Below are 21,159 nucleotides of genomic sequence, written 5' to 3'. Positions count from 1 at the left end.
GACCAAATATTCCATCTCATTATTAAATCATAACTCGTTCATACACATGTATACATTTGTACATATACCAGTAAGTATGTATATTGTACCTATATACACAACCCAATATGTGTGAAATATATATATGCACACACATTGTAGATGTGAAAAATGAGGCAGTGACAGAGGCACATACAAAATATGCTACCTTTCCAATGAGCATGAAAAAGATAAAAGATAGAATTGGAGATTTTTCTAGACAAGAGGTGGAATTTTATTTATCCCAGGGAGTGTTTGGCTGTACTGCTGTCTCACTGTGTAACCTTGGTCAATACCTTAATTGCTGTAGGCCTTAGTTATTATATAGTTATCCAATCTATAAAATTACAGGTTGGGTTTTGAAGTTCTAACATTCTCTAATTCTGCAATGTTATTTTGTTATACAAGATATTAAGTAGTCAAAATTGACCTTAGATATCTTGAAGAGAAAGTTACTACAGCTATATTTTTCTGCATTTATTTAAAGAGTACTCTTCATTTATGAACCAAAATATTAGCAGAGTATCAGATTATTTTAACACAATCTACCTTCCATTCCAGATTTGAAATGTTAAAATTCATCTTATTATGACCACCAGGCTTTTTAAATAGTATATTCTAAAACATACTTTCCCATTGATTTTAGTAATTTTCCATCATTATATGAAAATATAAATTAGCCAATACAAATACAAATAAAGCCAATGATATATGAAGAAAATCAAGAAAAACTAGAAACACATACAAACTATTATCTGCATTGGTGGCTTCACCTATGTCCTGTGAATTTCACTTAAGCTCCTGTTAACAGACAATAATTACAGTAATATCTTAGAGGAGAGATTAGGGGATAAAGACCTATCTCTTATAATAAGCTACCTGAGGTTTTCTCCACAACCCATTGCCTCTAATCCATTATACATCTTATTTATAATTCATCTTGAATCTAAAGTGTAATTACTCAGGCATAAAATCTAATCATCAAAGCAAGAACTAAGGACAGTTTTGAAATAATACATCCCATTCTAGTAACATATGCTTTGGGTCATGAATACGCAAAGCAATACCTTTACAATATTTTCACCAAATGTAAGGTATTCTAGAGACATTTGCATTTACAAGCTACTCATTTCATGTTTTTATCCAGAAATGTGGTTGCAAAGAAACAAAATTAAGTGTTGGTTACCATTGTAAATATAGCCAGTTGTGAAGACACTTAGCCTTGCCTATTACCTGTAGGGTTATAACACTGTAGCCCTGTTCATTAAAAATTTCAGTTCTAGAAATGCTTACTTATTATAATTTATGATTTGAAGTAGAGACTAGTAGTCTTTAGAAGTCAAATAACACAATTTCCTCACCACATATGTTGGTGTGGGAGCCGTTGAGTTTACCATACTTTACCTAAGCTACTCCTCACTGTTGTCTCGGTTAACATTGTTGCCTAAACTGACCTAAACTCAGGTTAGGTTGTAGGTAGAAATGGAAACTATTCAATGCTGAATATGTGGTTCTCTGCAATAAGATCATGGAAGTCAGAAATTCACAGGTGATCTCCTAATGATATTTTGCTCATTTCATCTTGTTTCCCCTCTCCATCATGTTTTATTAGGGCTTCTGGCTCACAGTTGAATGGCTAGTGTGTACTGGATCACCACTCACAAGCTGTCAATTGGCTATCAACAATAATTTTTTAAATCCTCAAACAGTACCTATTATCAACTCATAAAACTCAAAAGACAAAATAGCGAGACTAGACATTTTTTCTTACACATGCACATTTCTAGGGATGCTCTTTACCACTTCAGTTGCACATGGAAGACCCAAAGACTCTTTTCATATACATTAAAATATTAAAGAACATGGTATGGGTAAGTGGCGTACATTGTAATTTTGTTTCCCAGTGCAGTGTAGAACAATCACTGTTGCCTTTGTTTTCAGTGTATTCTCGATGACTATATCTAAAAAATTATCTGGAATAGAGGCACCCATATTGATTTATTGTATTTCAAGCACTACACACACATCATCTCATTTAATCCTCACAACCCTATTAAAAAAACACACAAAACTGACCATTTATTGAGTGCTTACTGTATCCTGCACGATGTCAAGTGCATTCCCTAATACACTTACACCAACGTCATTAAGCACATTATAATTCCCATTTTATGGGTGAGGAAATGGAAGCTCAGGCAGGTTAGGAAACCTGCCCTTTATCACACAGTTGGAAAACAGCAATCTGAACCTACCTAAGTCTGTTTCAAAAAACCTAGCTACATTAATACTCAACTAGTAAGTTATACAACATCCTTACATTCCACGTGAGGAAGCTTCAGCCCACAGTATTTAAAACGTGCGTAAGTCATATGTAGTAAGTGGTGAAACAGGAATTAAACCTAGGATTGTCTGATTGCAAAACCCATGTAAAGATACAAGACAGTGTTTTTACTGACAACAGCACAAGTATCTATTATTTTTTTAATGGTTAAACTCTGTGTTATGTAACCCGGCACCTGGAGTGTGTTGCCTCTTTACTCTCTTTGTCTCCCATTCCCTTCTTTCCTCCCTCCCACATTTTTGTGCAATTTGATTCTAACATTATGATGGGGTACCATATTATGAAAACAAATTAAAGATGGAAGGAGAGCAGAAGAAAATTGAGCTCTGAATAATTTCAGCACAAGGCAAGAAGAGAACTTTGGAAAAGTTTGAGTTAGGAAAAAAAAAATGGATAAGATTAGGACAGTGTTTATGTACTTGCTTTTCTGTAATTCTTTATTTTGTTCCAGAAAGAATTTTAGATGGGACTTTAAAAAGTAGCTATTATCTTTCCTCTTTTTTGCCCAACTCAAATATAATCATTCTCATGAATTTTGCCCCAGTTGACTGACAAGAAAAACATCTGATTTTGAAAAATAGCCTCAAATATTTGAAAAATGGAAAAAATAAATACAGGGTCCATGAAAGGAGGAGATTAAAGAGAAATAAATATGTCTCATTCCTTTACAGTATGTTTGAAGTTTCTAATTCTTGTGCTGCAGAATAGTCTTTCTTTTTTTTTTTCTAACTCAGAAGTTTATAAGGACACAAAATTTATCTAGAGTGTTAGAACTGTAGAAACTTCAGAAATCAACTGAGTTAATACATCTGCTCATTTGTGGGATGAGGAAACCACATCTCAACGACACCAAACGACTTGCGTGTATCCCTCAGGAAAAACTAACTAGTAAAATCAAGGCTTCCTTATTCATTGATGTTATAGTACCAGAGTCTGTACGCCCTTCAAAGACACACATTCCCAGCAGGGAATGAGGAGTGTGCCAGTGACTCTCAATCCTGGCTGCTTATTAGACCCTCCTGGGAGTTTTACAACACACCCTGGCCCTAGTCTCCACCAATTATATAGACTCTCTGGGGGCAGAGCCAGGTATCCGTATTTAAAGCTCCTCAGACGATTCTATGTGCAGCCAGGGTTGAGAATCACATAGACAGGCCTAAAAGCTTCCACACAGAGCTTGACTTGGAGCCCAGACTTTTACCCGCACTGGAGTGCTTTTCTACTTTGTCCTACTCTTTCCAGAGAAGAGCCATAGTAATAAGAGAAACTGGGTGTAAACTTTACCTGCGGTGCTCACCTTCAGATTTCAGTCCATAACATTGAATTTCTTATGATTCCTCAATGAAAAGTACCATTTCTTAATGTTATTCTTCTTCTAAGACTTTTTTTAAACTTTTGTTTGATATAAAAAGTAGAGCTAGGAACTCTCAATTTGTGTGATTTTTAAAGACACACACACACACATACATACATACACACACACACACACATACACACACACACCTCAAGCAAATATACCAGTAAAATAACAATAATTATATAGGTATCCAGCGATAAAATCTATATAAAGAAAATCCAGTTTTATTCTACAGTCAGCACACACCAGGACTGGAACAACCCATACTAGGTAAAATTTTTAAACACACCTTGGATTGTTTCTTCAGTTATGCTTAAATGAATTCCTCAGCCATAATTTCCAGGCCTTATTTGGTAACAATGGCAAAAATGAACCTTTATTTTCAAGAATATGAATAAACTTATTAAAATATCTTAGGTCCACTATAAGACAAATAGGACTCAAAATATTTTGAATACTATTCCCAGTTTTATCAGCTTGCTCAAATCCAGGATATTATTAAATCTCATTAGAATTTCTTATAGGCTGAGATAAAAGCAGAGAGACTCTTAAATGCTTAACTGAAGTGCTCTCACATTATCCAAATCAAAACAAACAAGGAGAGTGCTGACTGTTGATCGTTTTTCTTCTAAGGAGCCTTTACGTACTCCACTCTGGATGACCTAGTCCAGAACCAAAAGGATGCAAAGGCAGTAAGAAGTTCTTAATTCACTTTTTTCCCCTGCTTATTCAGCAATCACTTTTCTCATCAATGGGAGCAAAATATCCTGTGAAAAAATTTTTACATAGCTAATATCCCTTTATAATCTGCAGTGGAATCTGGAAAACTAACTCCTATCTCTTACTCATAAATCAAACAATGGCTAATAAATGCAGCAGCTTTGCACACTGAGAGATCTGAGCCCAAAACACAAGACTGTTCTCATTCCCTCTTCAGAGCTCTGGGCTTTCTTTCAAAGAGCCAGAGATGTTTCTTGATACATTTACATAATAAACCCAAATGAAGATGGAAGTCTTGATTTTGCATATGTCAGCTTTGCTAGCGGTTTCCTGTTTGCTCTCAGATTTTTATTGCAAAATGAAAAAACTTGATCAAGGAAAGATACATTTTATTGGTGGCCTAATATTCCCAAGACATGTAGAGCTTTTATTATTTTGAATTTCTTACTTTTATAGTCTTCTAATTATACCGATATAAATAACATGACCGTGACACTTTTTTATTTATTTAATGTTTTTCTGAGTCTCATTGGACATTTCCTAGTTACCCATCAAGCACAGTGGAAGCAGATTTTAGGTTGTCAAGGACACTGGAATTCTCTCTTTAGTCCATATGACAGTTTTATTTAAAAACAAACTTTTGTTTCAAGAAAAAGAAGACTATTTGAAGTTTGTCCAGGCTGAGTGGTATTTGCAAATGACAGCTTTCCTTTGCTAAAGTCTGATGACACAGACACTGCTTGTATACTCTATGGACCAGGCAGAATACACATTAGGAATCAAAAGTGACATTCATTGTTTCTAAGTGGTGTTGCCTTTACTGCTGATGAGGGGAAAGAAATCCTTCTTTTTAACTACTGAAGAACCCAAGTGTTACTAAAGAAAGATTTCCAAGTTGGCTGTCCTAATTGCCTTCGTTTTCTTTCAGGCATGCATGCCAGGATTTTATCGACTGCGTTCTGAGCCAGGTGGCCGTACCCCTGGACCAGCCCTGGGCACCTGTGTTCCATGTCAATGTCATGGACACAGCAGCCTGTGTGACCCTGAAACCTCCATATGCCAGGTATTCATCTGAGCCTTTCTTGAACAAAGCCCATGTGCTCATTTCTCTTTACACATATTCATATACTGAGTGCAGAGGTCAGCTAACCTGCAGGGGACTTAACGTGTGTGTGTGTGTGTGTGTGTGTGTGTGTGAAACAAAACGTGGGAAAAAAATACATTTACCATATTATGCAATTTTTAAAGTAATTAAAAAGTTACAACTGGAAAAACCACTGCTCATGTCAAGAAATAGTATATTATTATCAACAGCATCGTAGACAAATACCAGACAACACAACGATTTATTTAAAAATCACATGAGGGTTTTTTTCTGATTTTAAATAAAAATAAGCTCTTCGTAAGACATTTGGAAATCATAGAAAAGTGTTAAGGAAAAAAATAAAAGTCACCCAAAATTGAACATAAACCTTTAATATTTTATGTGTTTCCCACCAATTTTATGTATGTGTTTATAAAGAAGATTTATATGACACCATAGGTGTAGTTTTATGTTCTGCATTTTAAAAAATGTACATATCGTGAGCATATTAGGTTGTTAAATAGTCTCTAAAATCTTTACTATCTTTGATTTGATATCCCATAATTTAACCATTTCTTTAAAACAGTTTACTGCTCTTATTTTTTTGTTGTTGTTATTACATTCCTGCTAACACCCTACTCTGTCACCCCTGGAACAATCAGGACTGTGGAGAAATTCAGGTTTCCTGTGTCACCACTTAGGGTCCCCAGACTCTAGTCCCCAGGCAACTCCGGGTGTTTCCTCTGCTGAACTCATTTCCCACCTCTCCTTGTCTCCTGAAGCTCTTTCATGGAGCTTTGTGGAACTCATGACCAGACATCAGCAAAATCCCCTACGTAATCTCCCTCTTCTTTTGAGGTCCTCTTTATTTGCTCAAACTGGAACCTGGTTTCCCAACACACTACTCCCCTGGCAGCGGTCTCAAGTGGAAGCCGCTGTTTTTTCTCACACTCTTCATTTCCCTGAGACTGAGGGCGGGGCTGTGGCCCTGCTCCTCGCTGCCACTTTCAGGTCATCCTTGTTTTCTCTTCTGTAACAACACCTAGCTTTGAATCTCAGGTCTCCATCCATTTGCCCACTACACCTGCTTGTTGAAGCCATTTACTAAGCCTCAGGTCACCCACCTCATTCCTTGAAGATTTTTCCTTTGTATCATTGCCGTTCACTGTGGCACCACTCCTATCATAATTCCTGGTGATTTTGATGCCCATAAAATGGACTCTTCCCATGTCTTGTCCTCACTCCATGAGCCTGTCTGAGAACTTGTCATTACCAGGAACTGAGTGCCTCTATAGCCTCAATGTCAACTATCCTCTCTTTGACCACCGTTTCTTTTCTTTCCAGTTCACTTCTTCTTCGTACTTCAGTGTCAACATTTTGTCTCATCATCGACACTCACATTTTTATCATTCCTTATGTTTCTCATGCCCTCACTTTCTTAACCAGCTTAATATTCATGACCCTTCTTTTTTTCTGGCTGCGTTGGATCTTCGTTGCTGTGCACAGACTTTCTCTAGTTGCGGCAAGTGCAGGCTTCTCGTTGCGGTGGCTTCTCTCGTTGCGGAGCACGGGCTCTAGGTGCGCGGGCTTCAGTAGATGCAGAACACAGGTTCAGTAGTTGCAGCTTGTGGGCTCTAGAGCACAGGCTCAGTAGTTATGGCGCATGGGCTTAGTTGCTCTGCGGCATGTGGGATCTTCCTGGACCAGGGATCGAACCCGTGTCCCCTGCATTGGCAGACGGATTCTTAAGCACTGCACCACCAGGGAAGTCCCATGACCCTTCTTTAATATCACTGCTTTGTAATGTTCATTTCTCTTATTACCACTCCTTTACTTACGTTTACTCAGTGAATTCCAACTCCGGTTAAATCCTACTCCTCCAATACCTATGCCTTCTAATCTGAAAGTGGCTCTGGAAAATAGTCGACTATGCTGACTAGTCTCACCGTATGTTCACTATCACTCACTTCAAAGGGAACCTTTATTCTGCTCTTCCATCATGCCACGTTTCTCCAGTCCAGTGGCTCTCTCACATTCCTGCGTGATAATTTCCTACCTTCTCATCCCTCTTCAAATCCCAAACGCTTTCCCAGACCCATTTCCATCCTTACTTTCAGTTGATGGCCTTGTTTCTTCTTATTTCACTGAGAAATTAAAAACAATCAGAAGAGAACTAACCCAAGCTCCCACTAACACATGCACCTACCTTTCTGCGTCTGTGTGCAATGACTCTGGTTTTTCCACCAATTTGGATGAACTGTTCTTGTTTGTAGAAAAGACCAACTCTGCCACCTATGCTCTAGATCCCAGCCATCCCTCCCACTCAAGGACATCACTCTGGCCATGCCTATTCTCCCCTCCCTTCTGAATCACTTTTTGGTACTTCTTCTATCTTAAAAAACATAAATAAACAAACAAATAAATAAATCTCTCTTGACTCCACTTCCCCTCTTGATTTTTACCACTTCATTCCTCTCCTTTCACACAGAGAAGAGTTTATACTCTTGTCTACAATTTCTCTCCTCCCATTCTCCCTTGAACTACTAAAATCAGGCTTTTCCTCCACCACGATATGCATACCAACTACTGGTGTTCCGCTCTTCACTGTACTTGATTCATCAGCAGCATTTGCTCCTCTGAAGCAGCCATTCCTCTCGAAGCTTTGGTTCAGTTTGCTTTTCTGGACATGACAGTCTAGGGTTTTTCAAGCTAGATGGCTGCTCCTTCTCAGTCCTCTTTGCTGTTTTCTCCTCATTACCTGAAATCAATATACTGGTATTCCTAGGATCCAATCCTTGGAGCAATTTGCTTGTCTGACTACACTCATTCTCATGGTGATCTCACCCAGGCAATGACTTTCAATATCTACTGAGATCTCACAATATTTACCATTATTTCTATGATGAAATTTTAGATCCAACTCTTTAGTCTTTCCAGAATTTATTATAATGTGGGGAGATAATTTTCCTTCAATATGTTACTTTAAAGAAACATTTATCTTTTAATATTTCCTTTTCTCCTTGACACATCATGGTATCTGAATATATACACATTTGTTTTGTTCATTTTAAGATATATTTAAAGAATCATCTATTCTTTTCTGCTTACCTTTTATTTCCTATTATAATGTTCTGATTACCTTCATTTTATAGTACACTATAAATTCTGGTAAAGCAAGACCCTTTACTACTCTCCTTTTCCTAATTTTCTTAACTTGATGTACTTATATATTCTTCCAAATGACATTTTGATTCACTATTTTAATCTCTTCCCCAAAAAATATTACTGGAATTTTTATTGAAAATGCATTAAAGCTGTTTTTAAAGAATTGCTATCTTTACACTATTCAGCTATCCTCCCTAAACCCAGGAATGATACTCTTCTCTATTCAAACATTTTATGTCTCACAGTTTTTAATATTATCCGTATGGGCTATGCATTTGTTAATGTTAAAATTATTGCCATTTATCTTACATTTTCTTTTTAATGGTGAGCATTACATTTTTTTGTTTCAGTGTATTTATTAACTGGTCATTACTGGTAAATATTGACAAAATATATTTTTTACATGTGTTTGATACCAGCCACTTTTTTTCTACTTCTAGAAGTTTCTTGCTTGATTCTTACAGTTATTTTTATATTTACAACAATAATATTTGCAATAGCTATAATTGTGTCTTCCTTGCCAGAGCTATATCTAGTATAATAATTTCATTTTTTGCATTGATTAAGTCTCCCAAAAAATGTTAAATAGGAGGGTAGTCAGCTTCCTATCTTATTGCTGATTTTAATACGAAAGCCTCAGGTCTTTCACCGCGAACTATGTTGCTGGTGATTAGTTTAAGGTAAATATTTTTTATCATGTTAAGAAAACGTCTTTTTATTCCTGACTTCTTAAAGATACCTTCTTTCAATCAAGGCAGAGTATGGAAATTTATCATATGCTTATTTGTGAGGACTGGAGTGGAGGTGAAGGTCTTACCCATCCTTAAATTCTTGAAATAATCATGATTTGGTTTAAGTGTGGCATTTTTTTCACCAATCTACTGGCTTGTAAAATTCAATAGATAATTTCAGGAATGTGGTTAACTTATGCATTCTTAAGTGGAAATTAAATGCATTTTTCTTTCTTATGCAATCGTCGCTGGAATTTTTAATAGTAATGTCACTCCATATGAATAATTTAGAAGCATTCACAAAATATACAGTTTACTTTCATTTTTATTTAGGATAAAAATTTGCTGTCATTATATTGTCCTGTTTTGACCAATAGGCTATTATATCTATTTTTGTGCCTTAAGGATCCTTATTAGAGGTCTATTTTCTGAGATATCCCTAGGTGAAGTAAAAAATAAATACATAGGTGCATCACACATGCACAGCTAGTATAAATTGCCGTGCTCTGAATTTTTATATTTTCCTTCAGGGAACTTATAACTTCTGAATTTGGACAACTTTGTTTATCTTTGAAACAGCCCCATGAGGCAAATAGAAAATAGCTATTATTACTCCGATGCTATAACTGAGGCAACTGAAGCATACTGATTTCTTTACTATTTGTACTGTGTTTCCCAGTTTAATATTATATCCACTACACAGTGCAATGCCCTCTATGTTGGTATAGTGGTTATAAGCATGACTCTGATCAGACTGCCTTGATTCAAATCCTGGCTTCATCCCTTTTGGGCTGTGTGGGCCTAGTCAATTTATTTAGCCTCAGTGGTGTCTTAATTTCCTCATTTATAAAATGAAGATAAGAATAATACCTACTCAGAGTTTTTCTATGGATTCAGTGAAATACTAGATAAAAGGCTTAGAACATTAATTAGCTTGTGATAAGCTCTATAGTGGAAGTGATAGCTATGATGATTGGTGATGATAAAGATGATCATTACCATACATGTTAGCCACTATTTATAGTCTAAGAACCAATCAGATGATAAATAATCAAAAATTAATGTAAAAACCACCGTTATATCCAGCGCTATGCTAGATTTTCTCACTTTTTCTTCTTTTTTCTTTATTCCTTTCTTCAAAAATAAGGGGTAGAGAAGAAACGAAACTACAGAAAACTTCACAGGCTAGGCATTTCAACTGTTAAATAAAACCCACATCATTTTGTAACTATTCTCTTCATAATTCCTCATGACACTTACAAGAGAGCTGTTGCTTCTTTGTAGGTGCTAATAAATCCTACACGTAGGCATGTGATTACCAATAGCTCAGTGACCATTACCCCTTAAGGAAAATTTTCTTCAAAATGGAGGAGTAAAACCTACATGATATTGAACCCCAAGCCAGAAGGGGGAGAAGAGGTAGGTGAATTAATACTAATCAGTACACACATACACACACATACACAATCACATAGATAGATAGATAGATAGAGTTTTCAGAGTTTATGTAACACACACATCTATGCCTATATTTATTTATAAACATATATATTCTCATTTAATTATCACTATAGCTCTATAGTCAATATTATTTCTCCTATATTTTACGTGAGAAAATTGAAGTCCCAGCTAGTGCAAATAACTTCTCAAGACCAAATAGTTTGTGGAAATATTATTTTCACTCTATCACAATTCTTATTTTAAAATGAAAAGGATAAAATAAATCTCTATCATTGATCTGCCCTGTTGTCTGTAACATTGTCAGTATCTGTGGTTAATCAATTAGCTATATCCTCAGTAAATAATCTCATAGCTATAATCTACTGTATATGAGGTGTTTTATAAACCTTATCTTATTTAATCTATCTGACCTCTTACCAAGATAGGAATTATTAGCATTTCATTATAACTCTGAAAATTAATCCTAAAAAAATTTAACTTACAGTGCCTTGGCTAAAAAGCATTAGACTCGGGTTTCAAATCCACTGCAAAATGGTACCTGGAGATTGTGAGAGAGAGTAATCACACTTTTAGCTGATTAAATGAGTTTGATTTGAAGGTCCAGGTGAATTATACCCTAGAATACTGATGGAATCTGCAGTGTGATTAAGAGCCATATATGAAAAATATTTGCAAAATCATGAAAATATGAAATTTGTCACAGGATGGAAAGCAGTGAAATGTCATTCCAAGTTTTTGTTTTTTGTGTTTTTTTTTTTTTTTTGCGGTACGCGGGCCTCCCACTGTTGTGGCCTCTCCAGTTGCGGAGCGCAGGCTCCGGACGCACAGGCTCAGCAGCCATGGCTCACGGGCCTAGCCGCTCCGTGGCATGTGGGATCTTCCCGGACCTGGGGCGCGAACCCATGTCCCCTGCATTGGCAGGCGGACTCTCAATCACTGTACTACCAGGGAAGCCCCACTCCAGGTTTTATAAAGGAAAGTATTGTAGAATATGAGAAACAGATTGATTTCGATCTCCAGTGAAACATAAACAGTGCTTATTAGGAATCAGAATAGGTTCCCTCAAAACAAAACATATCAAACTAATTGCTAGAGTTACTATGTATATAATATCTGAGACTCTAGATCCCTGAATCTCAGTGTAATTTCAAATTCATCAGACAGTGTGATAAATCATATGTCAAATTTAGTAAAAATGGTAACAACTACCATGGGTCCAACCTTATATATGTACCAGAACCAGGGCTTGCCACTGTAGATAGATCTTTTCTCATTTATTCTTACAGTAAATTTATGAGACAGACAGGATTATTCCTTCTAATACAGTTGATGAACTGATGCTGAGAGAAATTGTATAATTTGCTTAAGTCATAAGCCTATAAGGGTTAGATCTATGGTTCAAACTCTGGTTTGTTTAAATAGGCATTTGATAGAATGTTTCATTATATCCTCACAAACATGGTTGAAAATATGGGTCAAGTGGTAATCAGTTAACAGAAGTTAGAAGTTACTGAACAGCCTGACCTCGAATAAGCTCTAGAGATGTCTCCAATAATGAGGCATAGGATTTGTGCTTGACCCTGTCATGTTCAAAATCTGTATCAGTGATTTGGATGAGATCTATCAAATATTCAGATGATGTAAAGCTAGAAGTTATACCTACTGTGTTGAATGGTGGTCAAGAATCAAAAAGAGCCTAGCAGGTGGAACTATGAGCTACAATTAACAAGATGAAATTAATAGAATAGGTTTTGAACTTAGGTAGGCTCACTTGTTTATCCATCCTTGAGGCATTTGTTAATAAGTATTTCCAAAGTTCAGGCACTGTGGTGGGTGCTGGGAGAATAATGATGAGGAATGTGTGAACATTGCCCTCTAGGAGTTTATATTCTAGTGTTTAAGTGAAAGAACAAAGGAAATGACACATAGTAGCAATTTCTGTGAAATAGGAGTTCTTACTTGACTACAGATTCATTTGTACAAGATCAAGATCAAGGAAGGAAGTACATTAAATATATTTGCAAATTTTATAATCTCTATTTTAAGAGAAATTCTGAGTAACCAGGGTTGTTAGCTGTTTAGCTTGGGGAAAAAAAAGATATTTAGATTGAAAAAAGATTTAGGAAATAATAGTGTTCTTTAGATATTTGAGGAGTTTCCCCAGGAAATGGGAATTAGACTTAATCTGCATAGCTTCAGAAGGCTGAATTTGGATCACTGACTAAAAATTAGAGTGAAACAAGTTTTCATTCAGCATAAGGAAAAACTTTATAGCTTGTAGTTATACAAGATGAAAAGGGCTGCCTTATAAGAATCCATGCATTTAATAATATGTCAAGGAATGTGTAGAGGCATCCCTATAAGGAAAGAAGGTTAAGTAACTTCTCATCTTAGTTTTAAGATTCCAAATATAAATATGATATTCATTTGATCTAGTGGAAAAGTATATACCACCAGTTTTCCCATGTACAAAAAACAGAAACAAATGCCATATATTCTAATCTACTATTGAAAAGATAGTAGCACATATTAATCTTGAGATAATTAAACTTCTCATTAGGCATCTAAAATATAAAAATTGTTCCTAAAGATTAATATCTATACAAGAGAAATATTATGTCCACTATTTCAGAGCAGACAGGAAAGTCATACGAAAGGTCGATGTCAAAAAGTTTCAAAAATAGCATCATGATTTATGTGCTGTGTTTGTGGACCTAACAGGGACATTTGATTCCGTTAACCAAGTTTAGTATGTCAGCAACCCTGTGAAAGATTGACTGTCCAAAGAAAGTTAAAATATTTGCTTTCTCTGTGAAGAAATTATACAGTTGTAGATATAAAAGAGGCAAACCATGTTTTTCAACCTCTGTATTTTTAGTAATGATTAGCATTATTGTTTTGATTCAGTTATCAATGTTATAGGAGGTTACATAAAATAACTCATGCAGTTAGCTTTTTTCCAAAGGCAAAAGCTGACAATTATTGTTCTAGATTCCATGTATTTCGGGGCACATGTTCATTTCTGTAACTATAAAGTGTGTTCTTAAAACACTCCCCAGTTGACACTTATTCATCATTTGGCACCTTGCTGAATGATTTGAGACTGCAATTCATAGATAATTATTTTATCTTGGAACCATTATCGCTCACCATGCTACTGTTAAATATGGAATGGCTATTTTATTGCTAAAATACAGTGGTTCCTTTGGATGATTGAATAAGAGAGGATTATGGTACTTAAATCAACATCCAAATACGACAAATCCTCTTTCCCTGCTAACCACCTTTCTGCAAAGTCATCAGACTTGAAGCTTGGCCTTTTTCATCTTAAGAAGCCTGACCAGTTTCCTCTGTAATACCTAGAACATGCATTCATTTATGCAGTCATTCAAAATGGTCATTGAATGTCAACATATTTCAGTCACTGTGTTGAGCTAGATGGAGCATTTAGCCCAGACTTGGGGCATCAGGGAATGTTTATTAGAGAAAGCAACAGTGAAAATGAGAGCTGAATGAATAGGTGTTAGCCAGGCAAGAGGAGGAAAAGCATTCCAGAACAAGGGATTTGCATATGAAAAGTCCTAGAGGTAAGAGAGAACACTGCATAATTTGAGAATTTTGGATGGCTGCATATGGGTTTAGCGTAGAGTGCAAAGTTTGCAGTGGCTAGACGGAAGGCTGGAGGGGTAAACAGAAGCCAGATTATAAAGGTCTTCCTTGCCATGCCAGAGAGATGATAGTGACCTCAAATGAAATGGGAAATGCAGGAGTATTAGCAGGTTTTAAAAGAGATGAGCTTGATTTTTGACATCTCAAATTCAAATGCTTTTGCATTATGCAATAAGACCTAGCTAAGAAGCAATTAGAAACGTAAGTCTGGAACTCATTAGAGATAGATATCTAGGCAGAATATATATAAAATTTAGAGTTTGGGGTACATAGAAGATAGCTGAAGTTCTAGTAACGGTTAAAATCACCAAGGTAGAAAATGTAGGAAAGAAAAGAGATAAGAGCCAAAATTAGCATCAAGGACCCCAATCTTACTCAACAGAAAAGGGAAGAAGAATCCATGAAGGAGGGTTAGAAAGAGTAGCCATAGAGGTAGGAAAACAATCTACATACATACTGTACTATTAAAGAACCCATAGGAAGAGAAAATTTCAAATAAAGAGTGGCCAGAAATATCAGCTGCTGCAGATAATTCATATATCATGAGGACTGATTATTGTCAGTAAATTTTGATTTAGCAACAAAGATCTTATGCATGAGTCTGGACTTATCCTTCAATAGTGAAATCAGGAGCCTGTTTGGGGGAAGGGAATAGATAAGTTAGGAGTCTGGAATTAACATGTACACACTACTATATATAAAATTGATAAACAACAAGGACCTACTATATAGCACAGGGAACCATACTCAATATCTTATAATAACCAATAATGGAAAAGAATATATATATACATATATAAATATATATACACATATATATATATATATATAGAGAGAGAGAGAGAGAGAGAGCCTGTTTAAAGAATGAATAGGTGAAAGGGAGATGAGGAAGTAGAGACCAGCAATGTAAACAATGCTTTTAGGAAGCCTATCAAACATAGGATGGAAGTTGTCCAGAAACCCCAGAGATTTTTTTAAGATAAGAAAAGCTTGACCAGCCTCAACTGTCAATGGAAATAAGCCATCAAAGAAGGAGAAAATGCAGGTGCTGGAGGAAATAGGAGACAGGAGGGCCTTCTTCCTAAACCAGAGTTTAGGAAGAGAGAAGCTTTAGACAGAGAACAACACACCACTTCTTGTGGACAGAACTAAATGTCGAAGGGATGGAAAGTAATGCAGACAAGATGGTGTGCTGTTTGGCAGGAAGCTAAGGGAACACCCAATGAGGGCTGCCTTTTCCCTGAAAATAGAGGGCTAACATCTGCTGAGAGTGAGGTGGGGAATTAGAAGATTTGAGATTTGCATCCTATCATATAGAAAACTGGATCCATTTAAGAGTGAATTATAAAATCTATCTGTAAGTAACACAATGTGTTTTCAAATATAACAACAAATAATGAAAAAAAAAACCCACGGTATTCTAAAATTCATTGTGATAATGGCATGGTTTCTCCCCAGAGAGTAACATAAACATAAAAAAAGTCAGAGGAAAAGACTTCAGTTATTGTTTGTGGTGAATGACCACACATACCATACCAAACACTGGCCATTAGATGACACATGAGAAATAAATATGTTCTTCTAGATTAATTGAATAAAGCAAAGAGCACAGCATATGGAAAATTTACTGTAGAGCCCACAGGTGGCCATGTGGTTCCAGCTGAGCTGATCAGGAGATGGGTTCACTAGCATATATATACATGTATTTTGTTACTGACATTTTTGCTTCTTAACCTTTTAAAAAATACTATTTATAAGAAATTACCCTTCTGACCATTCCAAATGCGGTTTTATAAAATCAAGCTAAAATCCAACTCTAAATTCCTTCTATTTCTTCCTTTTTCTCAACTCCTAAAGTCAACTGTCCCATTTCCAGTAAATTCCACATTTCTTATTTGCCATGTTTCTTATTTGCCATTTTTAAAAATTTTTCTAAAAGTGGAAATAAATTCTTATAGGTTAGAATGTTATTTTACCTTTTCCCTCATTTGATTCCTCCTGGTGCCTTTCTCAGTACCTGGCTTGTAGCTCTTCCTAAGTCCTTATTGCGTGAATAATTGCTAAATATATTGTTAAATAAAGTTCCACTTTGTGAGAATTTTAATTTCAAAACTGTTTACACAATATTCTGAAACTGTTCTCATTTTCTTGTGGAAGTGTCTTAAAGCATATTACCCAAGTGCCTCTTACTATGCAAACATAAAAAGAAAATATTGACTTGAGATCCCTGGTTTTAGGTTGGGTCCTCCTATCTATAAAGAATGATCAACATTTGGCAAGAATTAGGTGAATAACATTCTTAATGTGGTAACTAGGCTGACTTTTTTTTTTTTTTTTGCTATTCCTGCCTCTTAAAATATTTATGTTTTCCACCTTGGTTTGGTTTCAAAAAGCCCGCTGATGGGTATGCACCAAGGCCCCAGGATTTTTAGCACTTTTTTTTAAACACCTTGTAGAGAAGAAATGTAAATAGCCAGATGCTACAATAAATTTTAGAAATTTGTGAGTCTATTCCCCAGATTAGAGTAAGAGAAAAACTAATGCAGAGATTGATGTAGGGAAAAGAGAACAGAAACTCTTGTCAGTATAGCTACAACAGCCCAGTATTCGTTTCTCAAATCAAAGAGCTTCTTTAAAAGTATGTATCAATATGTTTAAGAGCTGAGTTCTCTCTCAATGATATGTGTGTGCACATGCGCATGTGTGTTCACAGGAGCACACAAACGCGTAGGTGGGGAGCTGTATGATAAATTACATTCTTTCATTAATTTAAAAACAAACATCCCTCTTCCTTTACAGAATTGTCAACATCACACTGCTGGTGACTTCTGTGAACGATGTGTTCTTGGATATTATGGCATTGTCAAGGGATTGCCAGATGACTGTCAGCAATGTGCTTGCCCTCTGATTTCTTCCAGCAGCAAGTAAGATTGTGAAATATTACCATGTTTCCCAATCAGTAACACCATCTGTGTAGCACATGGGCTTTCTATGATTTGGCTATTCTTTTCATGTAGACAAAAGTCTCAATTTAAGATAGAGTTTTTAAACAATATAAAAACATGACAAAAGTGAGCACATAATACTCTATGGTTCATTTTTCTTTTAAAACTCTGTCCCAAGTAAATAATGCTTATTAATTAAAATGTAAATACCAACATTAACTTATATTTATGAAATAAATAATATATGTACAAATGTGCATAATTTTATAAATTTTTAGAAAGGTCTAGTGTTTGCATATAGTTCTGCCATAAATTCAGCTATGAAGGATTGTTTGATGCATATTGTATAAATTTTGTAGCTGTTTCCATTCATTTTATGTGTTTATTAATTCATGATTGGTAAATAATAATCAAGGAAATAATTGAAAAATAATGTTGTTAAAGCAGGGTGACTTATTGTTATACTCCAGAGTAAGTCAATATCTCCCAGAATCACAACCCCCTTTCTGTTAAGATAGTCTGAGCTTGGTACCATGGAAACACAGCCATAAGGGGAAACAAACGCTGGCATATTTTATTTTAGTGCTGTCAGAACATTCTGCACTGTTTATGTATTGATGAAAACCCCTAGGTGTTTTCACTTACCTTTTTGCTAAGGCTATCTATACTTTCTGCTAAGTGATTTATAGACATCAATCTCTACATTGTAGGGCATTTATTTCTCTTAAGAATTTGCTTTTGAAAAGAATGTAGGGCACTTTGTTCAGAATTAGAATCCTGGACACCTTATCTTGAGTGTATAAGAAGCACAAAGCAACTCAGATGATGAACTGTTTCCACCTATACTCACTAAGTTTCTTTTTCCATCTCTGGCTTTGTTTACATTCTGCAAACATTTTCACGTAATTGTCTCCCTTTCCTCTGTAATTACCTCTTTTTGGTTGAACAGAGTCACAAGTTTTGCATAGGGTCTCAAATGTAAATTTTTAGGTAAGTGGTGTATTGATGAGGATAAAATACATGATCTTCTTGTTCATCCAAGCACCAAGTGGTAGGTGTATGAAAAATATCATTTTCCTTTCCCTAATCTACCTCTGATGACCAGATTTTGAACAAGAGAATGCTGTTTATTGTTTATTAAAATATAAATGATCTGGATTAGAAAGATTCAATAATTACTTTATAATTTCCTGTTGGGCGGACTATAGCAAAAGCTCCAGGAGATATAGAAAAGAAGCATAACACCTCTTGGAGAGGCTCACAGTAAAATGGGTGTCTTCAGAGAGGTCAACTGAGATATAAAGAGAATTCAAAGGCACAAAGTACCACAGTTGACTGTGGAAACTTAAAGAACATATTTAAAGAAGTAGGAGTATTTATAATAAATTTAAAATGTATTTAAATTATTAAATTTACAGTGGATTGAAGGGTTTTTACTGGTGGAGATAGTAGAAAATGTAAGGAGCAAAAGCTTAGCAGCAGAAAACTCAAATCATGTTTAAGAACTGTTAAGAGTTTGGAGCATGGGTTCAAATAGAATTTCATAATTACAGAAGAAAATGAATGAGAGAATGGAGGCCATAGTGTAGAAATCCATGAATACCAGTCTAAGAAATTGCTATTTAATTTTCTATGTAATGAGGAAACATTACACATTTTTATTAAAAAAAAAAAGATTAATGTGATGAGAGCCACACTTTAGGAAGACTATTATGATGGAATTGAGTGTAATGAATTGAAACAGGAAAATAAGAAAAGCAAAGAGACTGATTAAAAAGCTATTGCACTAGCTTAGGCAAAAGATAATTAGAACCTGAAAGTAGGTAATAGCAACAAGAATAGAGACAAGGAGATGGATGTGAGAAAATTGTTGAATGCAGCTCTACAGGGTTGATAGCTAATTAGATACGACAGGTTTAGGCAAAGCAGGATTTGAAGCCAGGGATTTGTAGCCAGGTTGACCCCCCAAAATGGTGGGGTCATTAACTGAAATAGAAACCAGGAGAGAGCTGCTATAGAAGAAAGACAATTTATGTTTCAAATAAGTTAAATTGATATGAAAGGTCTATCTGAATGGAAATATGCAAATAGCCACAAGAAATCAAAACCTGAAAATTGGGAGGGCAGATGAAGGAAGTGATATGTTAATAAATGAATTATAGATAAGATTCCCCGGGGTCATGTTACCCAAGGGGAGCACATGGAAAGAAGGAAAGACAAGACTATGTACATTAGAGAAGTCAGAAGAGAAAGAAGACCCAGGACAAGAGCTGTGAGGGAGGCAATGGAACCAAGGCCACACTGCCACTGACACAGTGAGAGAAAAGAGCAGCAGAGAATGAGCATTGGATGCTGCTCTCCCAAGGGAGACTAAGTACATACAGTGGCAATTAACTGTGCAGGTCCCTGATGGATTTTGGCAATCAATAGTGGAAGCAGACATTAGGTCACGTGGGTGTGAGTGCACAGCTCTAAGAAATGTGAAGAAGGGAAAGAAATAGTACTACCTCGATTGATTAGCAGGATCAACAAAAAAGTGTTTTCATATTTGTTTCACTTTTGTTTTATATGAGTTACGTAATTTAAGTATATTTTTATACAAAGGACACTGTAAGAATCAAGTATGAAATCAAAGTGGCTAGTTCAGTGGCTTTCAAACTTTATTGATTGCAACCACTGTAAGAAAACCTTTTTTTAATCATAAGCTAGAACACAAAAAATGTGTGTGTGGATATCTAGCTAGCTAGCTAGCTAGCTAACTAACTAGCTAGCTAACTAACTAGCTAGCTAGCTATACATATATAATATATACTGTAACTTCTATTCAATTTTATTTTCTTGTATTATTAGAAGAAACTTTAGCCAAAACCCACTAAAGTGATTTCATGACCCCCTAAGGTCATCACATAAAGTTTGGAACATTCATTAACAAAGTAAAGACCTATGTATGATGAGAAGAGAAGCACTTCTCCCTGAGATAAGAAAAAAAGATTCTGAAACATAGATGGAGGAGGCTGAGATATCCCTCTTCATAGATGGAGGATGGTGAGTAAGTGATTACTAACTCACCCACATATTAGCTCAAGTCTCCAATATCTCTTACCAAAACAAATACAGTAAACTTTTAACCATTGTGACAGTACAGCATTGCTCGCATACCCTCAAGGGTTTTCCACTGCCTACCAAGGAAAGCTCAGATATTTTAGCAGAGTATTAGAAACTCTCTGCAATCTGACCCCTCTTTCCAGGCTCAATGCCCTCTCCTCCCTTCTACAATGAGGCCAAGTTTGAGTTTCTCGGAGCTTTTCTTCTCCAAATGTGTTCAGCAGTTTTTGCCAGACAAAGAAAAAGCTGCATGGTTTCACATATGGGTGTAATCTAAAAACGAACAAACTCTTGGAAACAGTGTACAACGGTAGTTGCCAGGGAGCAGGGAACGGGAGAAATTGGGAGAGGGTGGTAAAAGGGTGCAAACTTTCAGTTATAAAATGAATAAGGTCTAAGGATCTAATACATAACATAGTGACCACAGTTGATAATACGTTATTGTGTAATGGATACTTACTAGGAGAGTAGAACTTGTGAATTCTCACACAAAGGAAGGTACATATATGAAGTGATAGATATGTTAATTATCTAGATGGTGGGAATGCTTTCACACCATACAC

General features: G+C 35.8%; 1 protein-coding gene across 2 annotated transcripts in view; it reads left to right on the top strand.

The window, feature by feature from the left end:
• LAMA2 (laminin subunit alpha 2) overlaps positions 1–21,159 on the top strand; it is a 591,238-nt gene that overhangs the window by 407,936 nt on the left and 162,143 nt on the right. For both annotated transcript variants that reach the window (XM_067702129.1, XM_067702128.1), the window contains exons 29-30: positions 5,365–5,499; positions 17,346–17,470. In XM_067702129.1, the coding sequence (XP_067558230.1) occupies positions 5,365–5,499; positions 17,346–17,470 (260 nt within the window). The remainder of the gene's footprint in view (positions 1–5,364; positions 5,500–17,345; positions 17,471–21,159) is intronic.

This window comes from Pseudorca crassidens, chromosome 13, assembly GCF_039906515.1.
Source record: "Pseudorca crassidens isolate mPseCra1 chromosome 13, mPseCra1.hap1, whole genome shotgun sequence".
Classification (NCBI taxonomy): Eukaryota; Metazoa; Chordata; class Mammalia; order Artiodactyla; family Delphinidae; genus Pseudorca; species Pseudorca crassidens.
Note: the sequence above shows the minus strand (reverse complement) of the source record. Positions and strands in the feature narration are given on the sequence as shown.